Source organism: Diaporthe amygdali (genome assembly GCF_026229845.1).
Source record: "Diaporthe amygdali strain CAA958 chromosome Unknown NODE_15_length_991109_cov_64_707514, whole genome shotgun sequence".
In the NCBI taxonomy this organism is placed as follows: Eukaryota; Fungi; Ascomycota; class Sordariomycetes; order Diaporthales; family Diaporthaceae; genus Diaporthe; species Diaporthe amygdali.
Window position 1 is genome coordinate 588907 of NW_026517035.1, and position 21367 is coordinate 610273.

General features: G+C 53.6%; 6 protein-coding genes across 6 annotated transcripts; 1 reads left to right on the forward strand and 5 right to left on the reverse strand.

Moving 5' to 3' along the window:
* Window positions 1-1103: 1103 nt before the first annotated feature.
* On the forward strand, window positions 1104-1877 carry J7T55_009919 (uncharacterized protein; the record flags this gene model as incomplete). The annotated part of the gene is made up of 1 exon (XM_053143883.1): window positions 1104-1877. The coding sequence occupies one exon, from the start codon at window positions 1104-1106 to the stop codon at window positions 1875-1877; it is 774 nt and encodes a 257-aa protein (XP_052993437.1).
* Window positions 1878-2231: 354 nt separating this feature from the next.
* On the reverse strand, window positions 2232-3948 carry J7T55_009920 (uncharacterized protein; the record flags this gene model as incomplete). The annotated part of the gene is made up of 4 exons (XM_053143884.1): window positions 2232-2564; window positions 2636-2950; window positions 3032-3826; window positions 3886-3948. 4 exons carry the CDS (start codon window positions 3946-3948, stop codon window positions 2232-2234), a joined length of 1506 nt encoding a protein of 501 aa, XP_052993438.1.
* Window positions 3949-7574: 3626 nt separating this feature from the next.
* Window positions 7575-9201, reverse strand: J7T55_009921 (uncharacterized protein; the record flags this gene model as incomplete). The annotated part of the gene is made up of 5 exons (XM_053143885.1): window positions 7575-7634; window positions 7701-8224; window positions 8303-8449; window positions 8514-8947; window positions 9008-9201. 5 exons carry the CDS (start codon window positions 9199-9201, stop codon window positions 7575-7577), a joined length of 1359 nt encoding a protein of 452 aa, XP_052993439.1.
* A 1272-nt stretch (window positions 9202-10473) lies between these two features.
* J7T55_009922 (uncharacterized protein) lies at window positions 10474-11487 on the reverse strand (the record flags this gene model as incomplete). The annotated part of the gene is made up of 1 exon (XM_053143887.1): window positions 10474-11487. The coding sequence occupies one exon, from the start codon at window positions 11485-11487 to the stop codon at window positions 10474-10476; it is 1014 nt and encodes a 337-aa protein (XP_052993440.1).
* A 1103-nt stretch (window positions 11488-12590) lies between these two features.
* On the reverse strand, window positions 12591-14395 carry J7T55_009923 (hexose transporter; the record flags this gene model as incomplete). Its single annotated transcript, XM_053143888.1, has 2 exons — window positions 12591-13784; window positions 13898-14395. The coding sequence occupies 2 exons, from the start codon at window positions 14393-14395 to the stop codon at window positions 12591-12593; spliced, it is 1692 nt and encodes a 563-aa protein (XP_052993441.1).
* Window positions 14396-19774: 5379 nt separating this feature from the next.
* On the reverse strand, window positions 19775-21208 carry J7T55_009924 (uncharacterized protein; the record flags this gene model as incomplete). Its single annotated transcript, XM_053143889.1, has 4 exons — window positions 19775-19818; window positions 19959-20075; window positions 20133-20643; window positions 20696-21208. The coding sequence occupies 4 exons, from the start codon at window positions 21206-21208 to the stop codon at window positions 19775-19777; spliced, it is 1185 nt and encodes a 394-aa protein (XP_052993442.1).
* Window positions 21209-21367: the final 159 nt, after the last annotated feature.

The window sequence follows — 21367 nt, forward strand, 5'->3', positions numbered from 1 at the left end:
TTCCGACGGACTCGTTATACGGCTTTGAGCACCTTTCTTTACCAATGGGCAAACACATCATGTGAAGCTGCAGTGGCGTGGTCCTGAAGTCGCCGTTGAAGGGGCAAGTAACGGCAGCACCTGTTGGCGGCAGCGGCTTATCCAGCAGAGCTTCGAACTGCGTCTCTGCCGCAGCCTTGGCAAATAGATGCCATAGTTTCGACTCTGAGCGAGCTGTGAAGAAGGGTTGGCCGAATAATCGGCCGGCCGCTTTTCACGGCCTTGGCCCACCACTGTGGTAGACTAATCCGCCCAGGGTGAAACATGGCCTCGAGTTTTGGGCCGCCAACAAGGGCGTGGGTCGTTGCAGGTGACGAGACCATCAAGAACGATGAAGCCCGAGCCCCTGGATTTCAGGAGCGATGAGCGGAAAATGGAGGCTTGGGTTGTCGTGCTTTTTAAAAGTCTTGTATGTTGGCGGGACGCTTTGCTCTGCGCCGCGTCGCCACAAAGGACGTCCAGTGAAGGAATGCTGGGTTAGGGTTGTTGGAGCTCTTGACATGCGCTGAACATGGAACACACATCAAGAAATTCTCTATGCCAGGTCAATTTTGGATATCTGAATCATAGAAGATAAACCAGATTAAGATGAAGATAGAGCTGTCATTCTCAAAAGTCGGGTTGTTGCAACCTTCTGTAAGGTTAGCTCACACTGCGTGCGGCACAGGGCCATGGGGTGCTGACATGGAAGCGGCGCATCGATATTTCAGGAAACTTTTGGGCTTACTCTGTGTTCGGCTGACATGAATCCAGAAGTCTCATAAGGTCCGAGGTGATTTTGGAACATGGCCGTCGCATCTGGCTGGCCCTGGGGCGTCAGCAGCCCGCCTTGAGAACGGCCTGCACACCTGCAACCAAAATGGAACTTGAAATCTCATAAGACGGTTCTATTGTTTAAAGCCAGATCCCCTGAACATTTTGTTATCAAGCAGATCATGTGGGTCAATTATTTTCTCTGACCTTTCTCTAAAGACGAGTTCTGCCCGTAGCTCACGACCAGAACTAACTATATTTCACCTTCTATTTGCCCTGTCCACCAAAACTTGAGACTATCAACGAGCAAAATGAACACCAAAGCTTGTGTCCCCAGTGGTCCTGACCACATCAACTACTACAAAGGTGGTTGGAACATCGGACAAAAAGCCAGAGTCGGCCCCCACAAGAAGGAAGTCATCTCCATGGCACGTATCTACAACCAACGCCCCGGCCGCCTCCGAATGCACGTCTATGGCGGGCCAACAAAGAAGGACACGAAGCTCGCCACAGTCGAAACGATCCCCTTCAAGAAGCAAGGCTGGACAAAGTGGCTGCGCTTCTTCCCGGGAGTTCGCAGCGGCGTGCCCTCTGACGTAGACATCATTCTGTTCCCAGACGAGTCCAAGGGCAAGGGCAAGAACCACGAGGGTGCGGAGCGCATCGAGATCCGCGGACGCCAGTTCCGATTCACCGCCGCCGTGGGCCACGGCCAGCAGCACCGGCTCGAGACGTTCGAGTGGCGGTGGAGCGACGGCGGCGAGGTCGGCCACTACACGAAGCGCATCCCCGAGACCAATGGCCGCGGCTGGAAGCTGCTGCGCCTCGACACCGAGGGCCAGGACGGCAGCCGCGACCAGAAGGAGTGCGTCGCCGCCTTTTCGCAGACGGGCAAGTTCGGCTCCAAGTCGCACCGCTACCAGCTGTTCAACTCGGGCGCGTCAGGCCTCCTGGGCGAGCGGTTTGAGCTGTATGCCTATCTTACGTTCCAGGCCATCCTGGACCAGGAAGCGCGTGAGGCGGCTAAGGCAGCGGCGGAGAGGCAGGCTAGGATGAACCAGCAGATGAATCGTAATCGCTATTAGATTCGGAACTGGTGACTTCACCCAGTGTTCACGGGTTTATTTTGTTTGAGGATATAAGGAAGGAGTTTCACTGTCGACTGAATGGGATCAGATCTATGGCAAGTACGCCTCTAGTATAGCCAAGGAGTCTAGTCGGAACAAAGTTTTGCGAATGTCCAGGGAGCTTGTGGGCTCGTTTGAGCTCCGTTGAGGCTTTATTACTATAAAAGTTGGGTTATATAGTCGTGCGTGCTGCGACCTGCGCGTGTAATGCATAACTGAATCCATTTACGAACGCTTACTGTTCCATTATCCGTATGTATACCTTGTGTATCCGCTCTGTTTATGCCACACGCCGAATGCCCATCGCACGTTCTACGTCTGAGCTCTTGGGGTCAGATAGACCATCAAAGGTGGCTTCTGCCACAAGTTGTAGATCTTCTGGTCCAGCCAGCCTTTGCTCTCCGGCGCCAACTTCAGATCAAAGTTGAAGACCAGACGGGCCATGATCGTCCTCATCTCGGCGTATGCCAGGTTTCTACCTATGCAATTCCTGGGACCGAAGGAGAACGGCTGCAAGGCCTCTTTCCTATCCTTGGCGAACTTGGGGTTGTCGTCGTTCAGCCATCTTTCTGGGTGGTACTCAGAGGGCTCAACAAAGTTTTCCTCGTAGTGGAAGGTCGCCCACTGCCAGATTGCAACATGAGTCTATGATATATGAGTTAGCACGCTTGCTTCCTGTACGACTCTGTGCAACGGGAAACACTTTGATGACGTACATCCTCAGGAACATATTTCCCGCACAGTACCCTACCCCCCTTCGGGACAACACGCGGGTTGCCAATCGGCACGGGAGGGTAGTACCGCAGCGCCTCGTCCAGGCAGGCAAGCATGTAGTTCAGCTGCCCTGCAGAGTTGATGTTGATTTCCGACTCCGCTGTGAAGGTTGACCGGACCTCCTTGGTTAGTTTTTCCAAGGCTTTGGGGTTGTTCAAGAGCAGGAATGTGCAGCCAGATAGGAGAGTCGCCGTTGTCTCGGACCCTGCAACGATAAGCAGGCTGGCGTGGGACTCAATGTCTTTTTGGGGCATTTGCTGTGTCTGTTAGTTGAGGGACTGGCAAAAGTCTCGGGCAGGTGTAGTGCTTCAAAAATTGCAGCGGAACGGAACACTCACCCAGTCTTCTTGCTTCATCAAGAGACCCTCGATCAGATCATGGCGGACCTTTCCCAGCTCCACGCGCTTTGCCACCCTGTTATGGGTGAAAACCTCGTGCTGTTCGTGCGACTCCATCAGCCTCTTGGGCACCATCTTCAAGAGCAGTCTCATGATGCTAGGGAAGTGCGCGGCAGTCTGCATGTAGGCACCCGCCTTGGTCAGGAAGAAGATGGTCGTGACCCATGAGTGCCAAGTTGAGTTCTGCAGACAACCGAAGGACTCGCCCAGCGCCAGGTCCCCAATCACATCGAAGGTGGTGAAGTTAAACCAGGCTGTCATATCGAGCGCCTTAGCGCCGCCAACGCAGTTCTCGTGCAGCCGCTGCATCAGCAGGTCGACGTACGACTTGATGATAGGTTCCTGCTCGCGCATCGATCTATCACTAAAACCGTGCGCCAGCTGTCGCCGGATGATGCCGTGCTTCTGCCTGTCGGCCGAGATGAGGTTGTCCGGCGCCTCAGGTACCGGCCGATAGAACGGCACCCACTTGCCGCACTCCTCGCCCTTGGGGTTGTGGCCGAGGATTTCCTTCCACGCCGAGGCGTCCGCGAACGCCAGCTCGTCTGGCGCGACGCGCACCACGGGCCCGTACCTCTTGTGCAAGTCAAGCATGTCGATTGCGAGAGTGCCGCGCAGGACCCCAGAATGGTACGGAATCCGCGTGGCTTTCCATAGTAGCGGTCCTGGGTAAGACCGCAGCGGGTGGAAGAAGACATTGTAGATGAATGTTAGGCCGATATATGCGACCGTCGCCTAGTGAGCTTAGTTAGTAGAACTACCCGTTTAGTGCGAATGTCCACGTCAAGACGTACGAGTGAGGTCCAGAACGCGAGTGTCGTGCTGATCCCTAGCAGGCCGTCTTTTGTGACCGCCATTCTCAGATACTCAGCCTCACAGGCGAGACAAGCTGATATTTAGGCTTGCAAATCAGAATATCGTGTCTCTGTTCAATAAAACCTCAATATGCATTCGTGGAGGGAGGGGAAAAGGTCTTCGAGTGCGACACGGCCAAGTCGTCAGCAGAGGCTAGGTAGCGAGGGATGGATCGTGTTTCATGCGCAGCCTCGACAGACACTCTTCAACAGCGTCAAGTGTGAACCAGCGTTATATACGTCGGCGACAGCTGCGCTGTGGCGAAGTCGGGAGATTGAACAATTCCGCCTGCTCGAATCAGTCGAGATTGTTTGAGGCCAGATAACGCCTCGCATAGTAATTCCCAAGTCGAGGGAGTGGGAAATGACATAGCACCTGATCGTATTCGGGTCTTGTAACTGCCAATGGCTCGCCTTTTGCGGAGCTCCTTCGTCCAACTCATGCCCAGACCCCGGCACGCCCTTGACCTACCGAAAATGGTGCTTTTGAGGTAAATCCTTGCGCCAAGTACCGCGTCCGTTTGCCGGCTACGTATTTGCGGCCCGGTGATGCTGTCGTCACCCCTCGGACGACAGGCACGAATACGATTACAAAACAGGGATCCACAACACCCCCCGGCCTCATTCGGCTGTGCCCCGTTAAACCCCAAGTCCGGCCCCATCAATGCTAGAAGCATCCGCGGACTTTGTCGCTCGGGTGCGGACAGACCTCCGGACGCCGTTCAAGCCAAGCCACCCGATCCTGTCAGACACCACGGAGTTCGGACGGAGATCATCCTGTCGTGCAGCTGACAGCTGCACGTCAACATTCTAATTTGTAAGGGGTCTGAGCACTCCAGAATTTGCTATTTTCCTAATAATGGTTTGTTCTGTAACAAACTTTGGAGTGTTGCTCAGCTACAGTAAGCTCTTGCACCTTAAGAATAGCCAACAGCCTAAATTTATGGGTTAATTGACGCTGCTAAAAGAAGTTGGATGAGTTCGCGTAAGCTATTCCACTATATTCAAGGCGCGTAAAAGAATGGCTTGCAACAGCAGAATTCTACTGTGCTGTGAAAGCACTGCGGTTCTGTATCTGCTGCAGCTCCTTTGCTTCGTGTTAAAACTGGGAAGGATGCTGAACCGATACTAAGCGGCGGGAATAAAGAAGCTGCGCAGTGGAACATTAACGAGTTGGAGAGCGGTCAACAACTACAAGCCTCTATGGGCTGTCATGTGGGCAACATATGAAGTCATTTGTACCCGACGGACCCGCCTCATTTCTGCTTCAACGAGTCGTTGAGCACGAGGGTATTGATACAAATTTTCTCCCAGGGGTATTCTTCCATGCGGTTACGATAACCGCTGCAATCTTTTATGTTAATCAAGGGCATATCAACAGTTATAAGCTCTACGCTAGCGCGTATGAGCCAGTATTTTTCCAAGTTGCTGTCGACTGCCTTGCCAACACGTGCGATCTACGCGTGGGGACAGCTTAACAGGTCAATAAAGACCAAAGCGAGAGAGATGCATAATACAGCTCTTGGTCAATCACATCACACCGTTGTTGATTGGCGCCCGCATTGTTGATCGGGCGTGGCTTTAAGCCCTCCAGCCACAGATAGTGGGCACAATGGTGAAGAGAAGTGAAGCGAAAGTTTAATGAGATACACAGCATGGGGTGTCCGCTATCTGTCATATATCAAATTCTGATTCAGCGAATGATACAAAATTTGTATTAACGTTACATTGCTGTTTTGTGATTCTACCGTCGTCAAGCTCGTGATGACGAGGAAGGGGTGTCGATAAATCGAAGCAACATCAGATATACTCGGGGAAGCCTAGTGGGCCATTATTTACTGAAAAGGCTGCCATGCGACAACAAAGACTTTCGTATACTCCTCAGGCTTTCACTAGTACGAGCGTAATTATTTTCTCGATTTTGATGTTTTTGAGAATGAAAGGTGAATGACTGATGTGCCTTTGCCAATGACTTGAGTCCCACTGCCGTCAGCTTGTGCTTTACCAATCACTAAAAATTGTGAATGGGAGAATAATGGTGTTACATCCGGCTCAAATGATGAATGTCTTATGTTTTTCCAGTCACCCAAGCACGCGAATCCCAAAAGTTCTCCACGGTGTCCAAGTCGGCGAAGCACACAAACGTCTCGTGCTGTTGCAGACACATAAATGCGTGAAAACCAACAAGAAACTATCTATAGGTTTTATTGGGCTTTGATTAATAATGCGCTCTCCTATGTCCGTCGTTCGAGTATCTGCGACATGGTCTAGTCGTGGTGTTCAGCTCGGCTCAATCACGTCTTTAAGGAGAGTGCTCCGGTTCATACTCCTGAGCGTATATAAGTTGCGCTCTTATACCCACCCAGAGGCCGTCCCTTCTTATCTTCTCCACCAGCAACGAAAACACATAGCAACACAGAACAGGACATTCACAGCAACGAACACAAAGTACAGCAAAGAAGTGCAACAAGGGTGCATTTTCAGAATCTTGCTATACTTCTCAAGACTTCAACATACCAGACGAATCAAGAAAGACGGACAACAGCGTCTCGGTCCGTACTAATCAGCCCATCACACAGCTACTGCTTCCCCTACCCCTAAGTAATTACAGCTTAGCCTACACAAAGCGCTAACACCTGAAGCTGTGCAGCAAAGATGTGTACTCAACAGGCACATACCGTCAGGGGTTCGTGCGCCCATGTTATTAGCAGTACTGTTCATCGTGACATATGCCCAGCTGCCAATGGTGTTTTCGGAGGTTGCGGGCAGATAAATATACTCCCGGATGACATCACCTTTATCGACAATATGTGCCAGGACTGTTGGCCTCCAAATTGACATTATTGAGAAAACAGTGTCACTGGGGAACATTGTAATGGCCATTCACTATTTATTCTAGGATCGCTCAGAAGTATGGGACTTGGGTCTTGGGGCCGCGGATGACTGCACAGCTCACCTAGCTAAATGAACACATGCATTTGCTATGAGCCCTTAAAGCCTTTGGTCTCTGTCTGCACCGGTGCCTCCCATGAAATGTGAAATGGCAATGAAATGTACAAAAGATTGGTATACACAGATCTGAATGACAAATCTAGTCGTTGCCAGCACCTTGTCTTGCGCGTTGGTAGAAAAGATAACTGGCAGCCGCTTTTCGCGGAGGAAGCGGTCGGCAACGTCATACAAGACAGCTGAACGCAAGGAACATTATTCCCAGACCACAAGTTTGCAGTATAAAGCACTCCATCGCTGGAATGCTTCTGCCCGTGTGTGGTAATGCAGTGGAACTTGATGTACACGAACATGTCACCCATGCTGACTCACTTGAAGAATTCATTTCCAAGGAAGGAAAAAAAGGAGAGGAAAAAAAGAAAAGAAAAAAGAAAACCGGCCGCGCCTCTTTGGCATCGGCGGCGATCATCGAGACTTTTCTGGATGTTCATTTAAGTTTTCCACGCTTTGAGACTGAGCTGAATCTTGCATTTATTGGACTCCGCGCGCACAATCCAAGGAGTTCACGGTGTTTTCCGCATGCGGGATGGTCATGAGCAGTAGTAAACAGAGGTATGATTTAGGCAGGCATGATCATGAATTCAGCAGACAGCGTACTACCTTTTCATCTATCTGTGTTTTCATCCCACTGCATTGCTCGCGCAAGTCCACGGTTTTGATCCCGAGGCGGTTGCTATGGACTGAATCGAGACCCAAAGACCCAATACACAAAGGAGACAGCCCACGACTAAAAGAATCAAGCTCACAGCAAAGTTGACTGTTTTTCTCCAGTTCGTGAACCAGCTTCCATGGTGCATCCACAGCCAGAAGATGCCCGGCAGTCCGAAGCAGAACCACCCAGCAAACGCTGCAGCGATGAGCCCGATAAGATCGTTGAACACTGGGATTGACTGGGAGATCACCATTCCGATGGCCCAGATAGCCAGAGTAATGAGAAGCCAGGAGATAGTCGATACCTTGGTCCTCCGGATGGCATGCTTCGTATTTCCAAAGATACGTGTGTAGACGTACTGCGACGCAACGTGGGTGTAAATGACGGCGGCGATAGCAATTGTAGGGATTGCAATTCCCCAAATCGCTTTGCGGACTGTTATGCTGCCAGCCGCAGAGAGAGCCGGCGAGGGGACGTCTGGCCCGACGTATACATAGATGATGACGGCGGAGATAATATAGAGGGTGGTGTCCGTTATCTGCAGGAAGGCCAGCGCCTTTGGCCAGTCGTCCGGATTTTTGAACTCGGCGATGATGCTGAAGAAGATGGCGTGGCTGGCTGTGAGAGGACACGAATCAGACCTCTTGTCATGGTTTTGTTAAGGTTGTTGATGTGATGTGAGTATATTCGACTTACAGAAAGCACTGGAGATGTTGGTCACAGCGAGGAAAGCTGGAGCAAAGCCGAGGGATTTGAAAACCTCTATGGATCCAGTGCCGATAGGTTTCTCAATACCGACATCAACGACTGTGATGAGGACGGCGACCAGGATAGAGATGCAAGCTTTTCGACTGTCAGCAACGTACTGATTAGTCAGATCAAGATCGGTCCGCCCGTCTGAACTCACATGCTGCTGACATCCAGCTGGTGTACTTCAAAGTCCTGGGAATATTGAATATCCAGAAAATGAACATGCCAATTGCTGCCCATGCGACAGTACAGACTTTGCTATCCGTCAAGGTATTCATGCAAATCGTCCACATGAGAATATGCCCACCCAGGAGAAAGACCTGGAGGACGGTTTGGGCCCAGCCAAAAAATTCTCGGAAGACACCGCCCATGCCAATTGACTTTCCAATGAGTCCAACTGCGTCTCCGAAATTCTGAACGAAGGGATACTCCTTCCGGAACTCGGCGAGGAGGAGCCCGGAGGAGGTCGCCAACGCGCTGATGACACATATGAGGATAATACCCGGCACGAGGCCTACGGTGGCCAGGACGGAGGGCAGTGACAGGATCCCCAATGAAACGGTCTCTGCTACCAGCAGGATGCCTCCTTGCCTATAAGAGGTTCAGTTTGCTGCACTTCATCGACGCGGAAGAGACAGCTTAGCTACTCACAGCCAGTGCAGTGTCTTGAAGTCAATCAACTCTCCCTCGACGCTCCCGGTAACCCCGCCGGCATTGCTAGAGGCACAGGACGCAGGCTGTTGCTGATCGTCACCTCGAGCATCTTTGGGACGAGCATGACCCTCGAGCGTTGCCGAGTCCTCAGGGTCGACTGGCGCCCTTGTGATTCCCGTCTTGGTTTGCATGATGACAGCCGGCTGGAATATGGGGCAAGAGATCGGGTCGAGCCGACTGACCTGGATTAGATGGTTTGAGCCGGGCTAGTTCGCGATTCTTCTAGCTCGCTCGACACCGAGGAAGGATACAAGGTGAGTCAGGGACGAACGGTGGGACCTGCTTGGTTTCGTTAGAGTGTCCGGAGAGGAAGAAAGGTCAAGTTACTGCCATGTCATGCAGGTTGAAGCGGTGGGGATCGGAGCCAGGCTCTTGCATGGAAGGAAGAGTTAAGCCTGACGGCCCCGAACTTGAGTCATCCGCGCCGCCTGACCGTGGGCCGACCAGAAATCATTGTCGGAGGCAATCTTCCTGACACGTTCGACGTCGAAAGGTGTCGCTGGTCGTGGAGCCTCCGATTGGGTTTAGGACGGCACGCGAAAAATCAGCGGTTCTCGTTACGTCTTTCAATCCACTTTTGCCCGGCCCGGGCCCCTTTTCAGATTCATGAGATGTGACCTCGGCTGGATGAACCCCGAGCCTTTCAAAGTTGCTAAATATACTAAATATACTTTTTCGACGTATAACAAGCACAGTGTTAAAGTCAAAAGTTCAAAACGCGCATATATGCATTGGCAAGGGGGGTAACCGATGGGTGCGGCTCCCAGGCCATGATATTGGCACCGCTGTTGCTTGACAAGCCAGTGTGAACGCAACTTTCCCGGAAAATGTGACAATTGTTCGGGAATCCCGGCGCCGGTGACAGAACTTGCCGGCCGCGCCGAGGTTTTCAAAAGTCTGCTTAATATCATTGTGTAGCTCTGATGAGAAAATACTTCAAGCAGGCGCTGTGGCGCCAAGAAACATCCCCAGACCCACCTGGTTCGGAGCCGAAGAGCCGCCGTACGAGTAGCCTCAGAGACAACTTTGAGAAGGGGTCCAAATTTCATACAATCGTCTTTTATTTTCACGGACATATTGTATTAAGGTTACTTTCCTCCTCTACGCCGGCAGGAATGCGTCCCGAACTGTGAACTACCCACTTGCCGTTTTAACGGACCCAATAATCCCTCAAAAGTCTTTCGCCTATACATAAATAATCATGAATTTATATAACATCAAACGGACCGATTGTTGATTTCACTGACGAAGTGGTATAAGAAAACCAATCCCTGGTAGTTTAATATTTACAAGCACGGCTGTGTGTTAGATGCAGACGTCAAAATGTTCACACCATCCATCGTGCTAAAGCATAGCCCTCACACAACCTGTAACCTAAACATCAGGAGCATCGCAAAAGCCAGTCAAGTACCATTCTCGAATCTCAAGCCCGCTCTTTCCCTCACAGCGCCATACATCCCAGCAATATCCCCACGCAGCTCTCCACCACCAGCCCCGTCCCTCTCCAACACGTCCCTGCACCAGCCCAGAGCCACCGACGGATTCCGCACCGTCACGCCAGTCTCCTCCGCCATGCACAGCGCGTGGCCTAAGTCCTTCACACCCAAGGCCACACCACCCGCGGGCCCCCTCCGCCAATAGTCTCCGCTGAGCATCCTTTCGCTGTATATGTGGAACGGGTTCGTCCCAGGCGAGCTGGAGCGCACGAAACAGACGTCGACGAATTCCTTCACCAATACTGGGTTCACACCCGACTTCTCAGCCAGCGTGAATGCCTCTGCCAGCTGGCACGCGGCGTTGAGGGTGAAGGTGTTGGCGATGATCTTCATCTTGAGCCCTGTCCCGCACGCCTGGTCCGGGAAGGCGATCGTGGCGCGGCAGAGGACGCCGCGGCCGCCGTGCTGGGAGAGGAAGTCTTCCCCGCCGGTCAGGTATGGCATTGCGCGGGAGATCGAGTCCGCTGGTCCCGAGGGCAAGGCGATGAGCTGGCCGGCTGCGGCGGCTGGTGGAGGGCCGAGGACGGGACAGGCGATGAACTCCGCGCCGTGGGAGGTCAGAAGGTCTGCGGTCTTGTTTGCGGTGTCTGGATGGACGGTCTCCGTGCCGATGAAAAGCTTGCCTCTGAGGCCGTCGACGTTGTCTGCTGTGGTTTCGGAGACTATGGTTTGGTAGGTTGATTCTACCACGGCGTCATTGCTTAGGCACGAGAAGATGATATCTGCTTGTGATATGCCTTCTTGAAGCGATGAGGAAACCACAGTGCTGTCAAGGGGAAGCTCTGCGGCGAGGTCATGGCACTTTTGTGTGGTGCGATTGTAGAGAATTAATGGGGAGCTCAGAGAGCCATGAGAAATGAGGGACTTGCAAGCACCTCTGCCTATGTTTCCAGTCCCGATCCACATGACAATCGGCGCCATCCTGAAGTTCTCTTGTATCCCAATGCGTGGTGGAAATAGTGAATGAAACAGCGCCCAGACTGAAGGGTTGGGATTCTAGGATGTTGACCAGGTTATCTTGCTGAAAGTTCTCCAGATATGTGCACTGGCAATATTGGGGGGGACTTACCTCTTATAAGGTGGAATTGGCACCAGACGTCGGCTTTCGCCATTCCAAGCACTGCGGCTGATCGGGATGTTCCAATAAGCACAAAGGTAAGCTCGCGGATCCTCCGCGAAACATCCGCGGAGCTGGAAAGATGCATCCGTCCGCCCACGCGCAGAAGAGCTCAGAGTCAACACCTGAGCAGCTCAGTTGCTGTGCAACATATATGTGTTTCAAAAATCCCGAATTGGAATTCTTGGGCTAGTGTGGGACCTCATGTCTCCCCTGAGGAAGGAGGCTGCTTCAGTCAACTGTGGGAGGGAAGAAGGCGTTTTCCAATCACTTCCTTTACGCTGCGCCCGTCATGCAAGTATGGAGACCCGAAGGTAGCCTGGTCCTAGCAGGGTGGAAAATCCATACGTCACAAAAAGCTTGTGTCCGGAGATAAACATGATCGAACAATTGACAGCTAGTACCCCAGATATCGCAGCGATGCGTGGGTCTCGGAGCTGGTTAAGTTCGTGCTCTGCGATGGGGCAGACAAGGCGAGACGAGACTTGATCGTCGGCGCCGGTCCCTACCCTGGGTGACAACTGATGCGCTTGCTACAAAACTTCACCGACATAAATAAGCAGAGCAAGCTGTGCGTCTATTGACAATGGTCACACGCAATAAAGACGGACATTGAATCGATTTCTTGAAATTCATTAAATATGACGTGACTAAAAGGAGATCATGCTGTCTGAGCCAGGTCTGGTATCTATGCCCGTCCCCAATGCTCCACGACTCCTGTATAAAAATGTTGATATGTGCAATCACGCCAACCCGATATCGATCCGTCATAAATCAATGTGCGGCGTTTTCTCATCTTTCTCCAAACCACACCATCTTTGGGTATTACATTTCCAACAAAGGGTATCCACAATCCTCTCCCTATATCCATTGACCTTTCACTTCTAGCTGTCTATCAAGGGCAAGCTTAGACAGCCGAGCCTCCTCGGTGCTCGGCGTTCTCGACAATTCCCTTGTCCGACACGCCGTGGTCCAGGCCACCGGCGAAGGTGGTGGTGGGCTTCCAGCCAGCTGAAGTACGGGGGGTCGTCTCCTCCATCATGCGGTCGACCTGCTCCAGCGACAGACCCTTGGTCTCTGGGATAAGGAAGTAGGAGTAGACGAAGGCACAGGTGCAGAGACCACCCCACACGAAGAAGACGCTCGACTTCAGGTTGCCGTGCGTCTCACCGACCATGTAAGGGGTGATAACAGCGATGATGGTGTTCCACAGCCAGTTGGAGGCGGTTGACAGGGCAACACCACGGGAGCGGATGGGCAGAGGGAAGATCTCGCCGATCAGAATCCAGGCACCGGGGCCCCATGTGGAAGCGAAGAAGAAGATGAAGATGGCGATGAAGGCAATCTGGGCGTTGACGGCCGGGATGTTGTCTGCGATGGACTTGGTCGGGTCTGCGGGGTCAGGGTGGGTGTGGTTGAAACCGACCGTAACACCGATGATGGCGACCAGGAACTGGCAGATAAGCATGCCCAAGGCACCGATGATGAGGATGGAGCGACGGCCGAACTTCTCGACGGTCCAGAACGAGATGGGGGTGGAGCACACGTTGACCAGCGTGAAGATCAGCGAGATGAGGAAAGTGTTGCTGATGGCACCGGTGGACTGGAGGAAGGGCGTGGAGTAGTAGAAGATGAAGTTGACACCAGTCCACTGCTGCATCATCTGCAGGGAGGTACCGAGGATAGTGCGGCGCAGGTTAGACTTGGAGCTGAACACGGAGCCCTTGAAGCAGTTGGCCCAGGATCCGAACCAGGTGGTGTTAGGGATGAGCTGACGCTCGTACTCCTCGTTGGCGACAATCTCAGCAAGCTCGACCTGGATGTACTCGGAGTCGGCGGGCTGGCCACGGAGGCGGGAGAGGGCGTCGGTAGCGCGGTCGAGGCGGCCACGCTTGACGAAGTAACGGGGCGAGTCGGGCAGGAAGAGCAGACCGGTACCGAGGATGACACCCCAGGGGAACTGGATTCCAATGGGGATGCGGTACGCCCTAGTGTCCTCGTAATGCTGGGAGCCGTAGACGACGCAGGCAGCAAGCAGCAGACCAATTGTGATGCAGAATTGGTAGCCTGCGACCAGAGCACCACGGACTTTGCGGGGGCACTGCGGAAATACGTATGTCAGCTTCAGCTTCTCTAGAATCACTCAGGGTTCCTCAGCCAATGGCCCAGGCTAGCAGCTCTAGCCTGACTCTTGGCAGCGGGTGGCCAACTCACAATTTCAGACATGTACAGGATGACGATGGCGGACTCGAAACCGACACCCAGACCAGCAATAAGACGACCAGCAACGATTGTACCGAGAGCAGAAGAGTTGGGCGTAGTAGCGATCTGAATAACGACACCACAGATGTAGATCAAGCAACCGACGATGACAGTCCACTTGCGGCCAATGAACTCGGCGACATCTCCAGCGATGATGGCTCCGAAGAAGGTACCGGCAGACAGGATAGAGGTGATCAGAGACAGGTTGGAATCGGTGAGGGCGGTGGCAGAGGCACCCTCGACAGCCTTGTAGAAGGCAGGAGAGCCAGAGACACCGTTGATGTAACCAGAGTCATAACCGAAGAAGATACCACCGAACGAGGCAAAGGCGCAGATGACATACGCCTTCCAGGTGACGGGGGCCTCGATGCGTTCGACATCGCTGGTCGTGTGCAGGCCAGCAGCCGCAACGACCGAGTTGTTGCGGCTGTGCTTCTCGTCGGTCGACATGACGGGCGAGGGCGAGGGCGAGGACGATGGACTTTTCCTCCGCTTGTTTTCGGGTGTGGTGGGGTGTTCCTCCCTCTGTTGGGATACACACAAGGGTCAGTCTGACGCTGACTTGGCGACCTTGAAGATCTGGAAGGTGGGGGTATGGAAAAGAAGGAAGTATTGGAATGAGGTAGGTAAACAAGCAGACGATACACTCCAAAGGGAAGGGGGGATGGGATATAAGAACCTTTTATGAACTCGGGGTCCTCCGTACCCAAAGTACTCTTCTTCCGTCCCCAACTGGTTCCTGGCCGAGTGCAACGATGGGCGACTGGGGGAGCACGAGCAATGGGGGAGCACTGACCGTAGCTGACCGGGTACAGGGGTACTGGGGTGATTTGGGATAAATCTCAGCCCTTTTTCTCAATTGTACGGCGTAAAATACGGCCCCGAGGCTCGAAGTTCGGGGTCTAGGTCTCCTCGTAAAATGCAAGGTGCGATGTGGGTGACCGACTCAAGGCTTGTCAATTGGCCTAGTATTTGCTGGAGCTGCAGGTTGGGGGGACGGGGTACGGGGTACGGGGTGCTTGCAGAAGCGACAGGGGTCAGGCGACAGGGGGGCAGGGGGGCAGGGAGCAGGGGTCCTTTGTTTCTGAAATAGGTAGTTGGGGAAATGGGCATTGGGAAAGGGGGGTGGGGACACAAGAGCAAAGAGCAAGAACAAGCGCACACTCAGGCTGCGCAAGGGAAGGCGGGAAGGAAGAAAAAGAGAAGGGACACGCAAGGGGACAAGGGTCACACAGGCCGCTTCCGTATGGTGGTGAAATGGTGGTGATGCGATGCAATGCGTGACAGACTCGTGGTCATCAGTTTCCAGTCCAAGGAAGGATTGCTCCGTCAAACGACACCAGCTTGGCTGCCAGCTCTCAGACGATACGATGCAAGCAATCCATCAATCAATGGTCAGTCATGGCGACGGATTGCCTCGAAAACACCTAGGGCGGGAAGTAGTCATCTTTGGTCACTCGACTCAATCGACTCACTCAACTCATCATTCATCGTCCATTCGCTCACTCGCTCATCGGCATCACTTCATCATCTCCCCTCTAGCAACCATTCACAGGCCTCCTCCAAGCATTGATCGTCGGGGCGGCTCACGATCCACCTCTCTTTGTCTGCGTGCGCGTCTGCAAGTCTGAGTGTCGTGGCCGATCTGGCTGTCGGGGTCTGGCTCGACCTGTGGTCCAAGCTGCTACAGTTCGAAACAAACGAGCCATCCCGTCTTCTGGCCAGAAGCCGCACGACATATCCAACACTATCCCATGAGCAGAAGAGCGCATCATGCCTAGAGGCTCCTAGAGGCTCTACTCCTAGCGCATCGTCTGAGAGCTTGGGGGCGCAGAACAAATCTGGGGAAGGTTTTGCCATCGCGTCGCCCAGTCGCGTGGCGTTTTGCGGGGACTTGTAGGATCCGGCTGCTTCTGCGAGACTGGCCAGTCCCCGAGAGTGAGGGTTCAGGGCTCCAGTCCACGCCCCGAGGACAGGCCGGTCCGAAAAGACGAAGAGAGACGCCCCAGAATAAGGCCATGGTAAGGCCGAACCCCATCAAGCCAGCCAGTCCAGTTGACACTACCCCGGCCCTCTTAGCCACGCCCACTGGCTCGGTTTTTCCGGGGTTACTCGACCTGCAGGATTGTGGATTGGGTCGTTGGCGCAGGGGTCCTGGGATGTCTAATCACAATGTGCGCCCTTGCCCTCCTCCTTACCACGCTCCTGGGTCTCATCTCGTGAGAGCAGCGTGCGCCCCCGGCGGAGGGAAAAGGCGTTTGTTTGCCAGGCTTTGTTACACTGCCCGTGCCTTTGACGCTCTGGACACTACTGACTGGTTGACCCGGCTCGACTGCCGTCCGGAAGCGGCTGGGCTCACTGGGCGGGAGGGATCAGCTGAGGGGCCGAGTACACAAGGCCACGGCAAACATCTGGCAGAGCACATGCCCAGCTCCCGTATTTTACGCATCCGTCTCGACAGGGGGTGGGTGTCGTCGCCCGACGGTTACAACATCCGACCAGAGAGAAGCGCCGAAAATGCAATTGTCGATGGAGCTAGGCATACCCTTCCTGCATCGCAAGCTTCTGACTTGCTGCACGGCATCAAGTCATCATCTCGTTTCGAGCTTCTGCTGCTGGGAAGCCAACGGGGGAACACAAGAAATCTGCCTGCCAGACAGTGCATCGTCGAATTTTGGTAGCGAAAGACAACAGCATCTTCACCGAAAACAGCTCTGAGATCACTTACCTGCCTGTCTTTTCCCGATGCATCCGTGCCATCGCCTTCTTCCCCAGCCGTTCTCCAACCCCAGAAATGGCGGCCCGGTTGACTGCCACGCACACCACCCTCTTGGAACCAACGATCCTGGGGCCAATCTCGAGCCATCGGACGAGCATCCCAATGGGCCAATGCTCGGTGGTACTTTGACGCTAATCCTCCCCGGAGCCGTCTGTTATGCATCCTGTCTGGCTAAGACGCAAATTGGCCGGCTCCTGCCCGCCATGAGCTGTTGGTCATTGCTGCACAGACACTTGGTCAATCATTTGACATGCTCAGTCTCGCGATGGACGGCACTCTATTTCACACGTCTCAAAAAAAGGAAACAAATGAACTCAATTGGTGACAGCGCCATCGTGCCAAAGATTTGAATACCAGACAAGTGGCTTGTCCATCGTGCTAGATAGGCATACTGACTCACTGCCCAAGCCATAGACTTCTGGCACCCGGCGATTCGGCAGGTTTGAGAGCCTGGTTGTGGCTGCTTGAGGCTTTGAGATCACGATGGCTTCCTGTTTCTTCCATGTCGTCGTTATCTCACTCTCCACTTCTTCTCCATTCCGGGGCTCCAGATTCCACCACCTCCGCAATTGCTCCAGTCTGCGTGCGAGTTCGGCCCACAGAACCGCAGTCAATAAAATGGAACCCGCCAGATCCAAACGGGCCAATCTAAACCAATTAAGGCTGCAGAGTGGGTGCCAAGGCCTCAAAGTCCGTTTGAAAACTGACAGTCCAGGCCCTTCTGGATGTCTGAAAGGATCAATCCAGCTGTACGAGGTAATAACTGGGGCGCGGCGCCTACGCGAGCGCGCTGTCGGATACCATCGCCCAGATTCTTGCCGTCCAGCCTCGTTGTCTGCCCGTGTCCAGGATCTGTGCCACCAAACCACTGCCTACAATTTGTCACCTGTCTCCATTCCATTGGTGTGAGATCCGCCATGACAATCCACGGCAGCCTTGCGCAACAATTCAGCAGTGAAAGGCATGTACATTCCAGCCTGCTCGACCATGTACCAGCTTGATTGAAAGCTGAGCCGGGTCACATGGCCCACCGCCACCCGTGTCCGGCATCCCGAGGCCAGTGGTTCCGGACCACCTCGTGACCTTCGCCTGAACAACGCCGGCCGCTTCACGATAGAAATCTATGAATAATGCTTCGTCATTCGTTCTATCAAGCGCCTCCGGCCTTCTGTGGTCCAGCCCTGGCGCTGTGGGCCTGGGCTGCTTCAGAGGCAATACGGTCGACTTCGTCCGATTGCGCCGCTGTGGCCGCCTGCCTCGGCAATCTCATCCACTGCTAAACACTACCACAGTGGCAACCAAGATTTATTGCAATGCTCGTGGATCTGGGACCCGCCGCGTGATGTTGACCGGCCCGATTCTGGTTTTAGCCAAGCCGCCGAAATCCAGAACGGTCAAGTCGACACGCTTGTCTAATGAGCTCCCCACAACCTCCCTCTTCGCGGACCCCATAGCAAACTTTTACCCCGTGGGTCCTCCAGGAAATGAGCCGGTCCATCGATGCTACCCAATTTGGTGCGTCAGATCTTGTTGGTGGTCAATGGGGATTAGGCCTCTAGTGAACCTGCCTCTGACGATGGCGCTGACACCACCAACACACTGATGATTGGCACGTTTGTGTGCCACGAGTTCAGCGAACGGCAACCCATTCCATCCTTCATCGCCGCCCACCCTCCTTCCCTGCCCTGCTGGCCCAGCTGTCCGGATAGTTTCCCAACGCCACTACTTAGCTGTCGTCCCGGCTGTCTGTCACCCGCACAACCTTAGCGGCTTAGCCGAAGCTATCATCCCAGCCCTTGTTCTCCAGCAAAACCACACGTGCGGTCACATTGCAACGTCGCAGCCTCAGACATGGGTTGCCACGAGTTGACGCGGCCGTCCTACCTTGCTGCATTATTCCCCTCAAAGACGACAGCTCTTGGTGACCTGCATTTGGAATTAGAACAACCAGAACAAGGTGGTGACTCTCGATCGGATCTCTCCGAACGATGTCCTGGGTTGGGTAAGATGATTGACAGCCTCCCCCTCTAGACTATATCTTGCGAAGTCACACACAACCTGCTACTAAACTTTTCTGAGTCAGCACAAATGCAAAGAGAGACGAGCCTCCTGTGGATCGTCACTCAAGGTTTGTGGGCTGCGATGTGGTCAATGTTCTACACGCACCATCGCCATCACGGTTCCACGTGACATCCTGACCAGGCCATATATTCTACGGCGTCGCACTGGCTCTATTGGAGAAACCCCAGACTTAAGCCTTCGGCGTCTATTCGGCGGGAAGCGCAACGCAAGCGCAGCCACAACGCCGCATCACGGTAGTCCCGTTCAAGACAGGTGTGAGAGGCGGACCCTTTTTGTCTCGGACCATGTTCGAGTTTGACACGCTTGCCCCACGGTCCGGATGGAAGGAAGGAAGGGAGGCAACTGACGGGAGGATGAGAGCTGTGCGATTTCCTCGAGACCTGTGTGACACGTGTGACACAAGCTGGAAACCAAGTGGTTTCGAGTTGTTCATTTTGTTGTACCCGATCGAGGTTTTTGTTCTTCTCTCTATTTCCTTCTTTTCCTCAGTGGGACGTTCCACCCGTCGGCCTTGCAGGGCAGGTGCAACGTGGGCTTGTGTTGTTTTGAGCTTGTGCCACGAGGGTATTTTACTTTCAAGTCGGTGGAAGCTTCGATGGCCTTTCAACTTTGTGTACTTACGGCTTGCCGCATACCCAGTGGGGTCGTCCCCTGTCTGGAAAAGATTTTGGCTCGCCTTCACTTGTGGGTCGCGAGGAATTTTTCTTCCCCCTATTTTACTTTGTGTCTGGACGGCACGCGAGCTGGAAATTGATGCCTAGGGGCTTTCGATAGCTCCGTTGAAAGTAAAGACAATTAGCAGGGGCTAATCTGTAGGTCAATTGCCTGATATCCATCAGGATGAGACTGAAGGTGTAGCATTTTTGCAGCACGGGTTTGATTCAGTTCCCTCGTTATGCAAGGCGGGCGTTTTATTTGCCGTGTTCTAACTATATGTGTTCCTTCAGAGCACCAAACCTCTTTCTAATTTACTTTTGTATGAAGCTGCCTTCTTTTGACCCCATCTTTTGACCTTCGAAACTGTCTTCAGTGCTAGCAGTAAAGGTCTTAACGAATCTTTCGTTCTACTTCTGATGAAAGAAGGAATATGACACCAAAAGGGCCAGGTGACAAAACGCATAAGTGAGACGAGAGCCCAAATATCGAGTCGACTTCTGAATAGGTTGGGTCTGCCATTGCTGCGCACTACCACTTCCTCATAAGCAGAGTTCCACGCTTTGTATGGTGTCTTTGTGCTCTGGACCTTGAGCTTGAGAATCCAGTTCGGATCTGCGATGTACTTGTTAGTTCTTGAAGGACAGTGTACCCAACCTCCCTGTGACGCACCGGATTTGTTCACAGCCACCCAGTCCATGCCAATGACCTTTCTGATCACCGCGTGGTCGAGCTGATAGAAGAACGAGCCGCCAGACCGCTTGTTGTACTCCAACAGCGTCGGGACACCGAACTGTTCGGGCTCCGCAGGCTCGTCCTTGCCGAACCAGACGTGGCCCAACCCGCCGAACGTGCGCCGGCTCCAGTTCCACCCCGCCTCTCCGTGCTCGCGGTCGCTGTAGGGCGACGCGTTCAGCCCTGGCGGTGTCCCTGGCTCGGCGCCGCCCGTCAGGAACCCCGTGAAGCAGTGCACGAACTCGTGCGCGAGGATGGCTGAGATGCAGAAGACTGCCCTCTCAAAACTCATTTGGGCATTTGCTTGAGCTCGTCGGAGGCGTTGGAACGTTGCCCTGGTGCTGTTGTCTATTCTCTTGGTGCCGTCCTGGATCTCTGCGGTCAGGTTCTGTAGTTGTGTCGTGCACTGCTCGATATTGCTTTTTGATTTGAGCAGACTTTCCACCAGCTACGAGCACGGTCAGAACAAAAGCCGTCAGAAGTTTGAGGGAAACACTCACTCCCTGGTGTATGTAGACCACGGCACTAGTCCTGCAGTCATAATCCTCCATGTCACCACCCCAGGCCCACCTCTGCGTCAAGCCGTAGCCAACGAGGCTATCGCAGACGCAAATCGGAATCCCAGACTGCCGTACCTGCCCTAAGAATCTGGCAACCCATATCGGCATATCCTCGATATCGCCGCTGTAGATTCCCACCTCCGGCGCCGTGCCCGCCCGAGCAGCCTCTCTGCGCTCCGCCACGATCTGCTTGCCGATGTTGACGAGCACCGTGTTGCCTCGACCCTCCTCCAAGAGCTTCAGAGCGACGTCGACGCACTGGCCCAGTGCGGCTTCGGTTGCTTCGTCGACCGCGGGCCCGGGTATCATTCGTTCGGCCTTGCTTGGTGCCAGCGGCAGGGCGAATTTGACGTCCCGCGTGAACAGCCTCAAGCCTATCTTTCTGGGGAGTATGCGGTTGCGTTTGGCTGCCCTCGACGGTTGGTCGAACTCGGGAGGATTTGGGCGCTTCATCCTTCTGCCTAGGGGCGGTTTTGACAGAGTGATGGCTAGTGGAGGTGGGGTGGCGCCTTTTCTTCTGCTAGTATCCGTTGAATTTCCAGTGGCATTAGTAGAATTGTTGGTGCCTTTGGGGATTCTGCTCATAGTGGCACTCTTTTTGCATGAACAAAC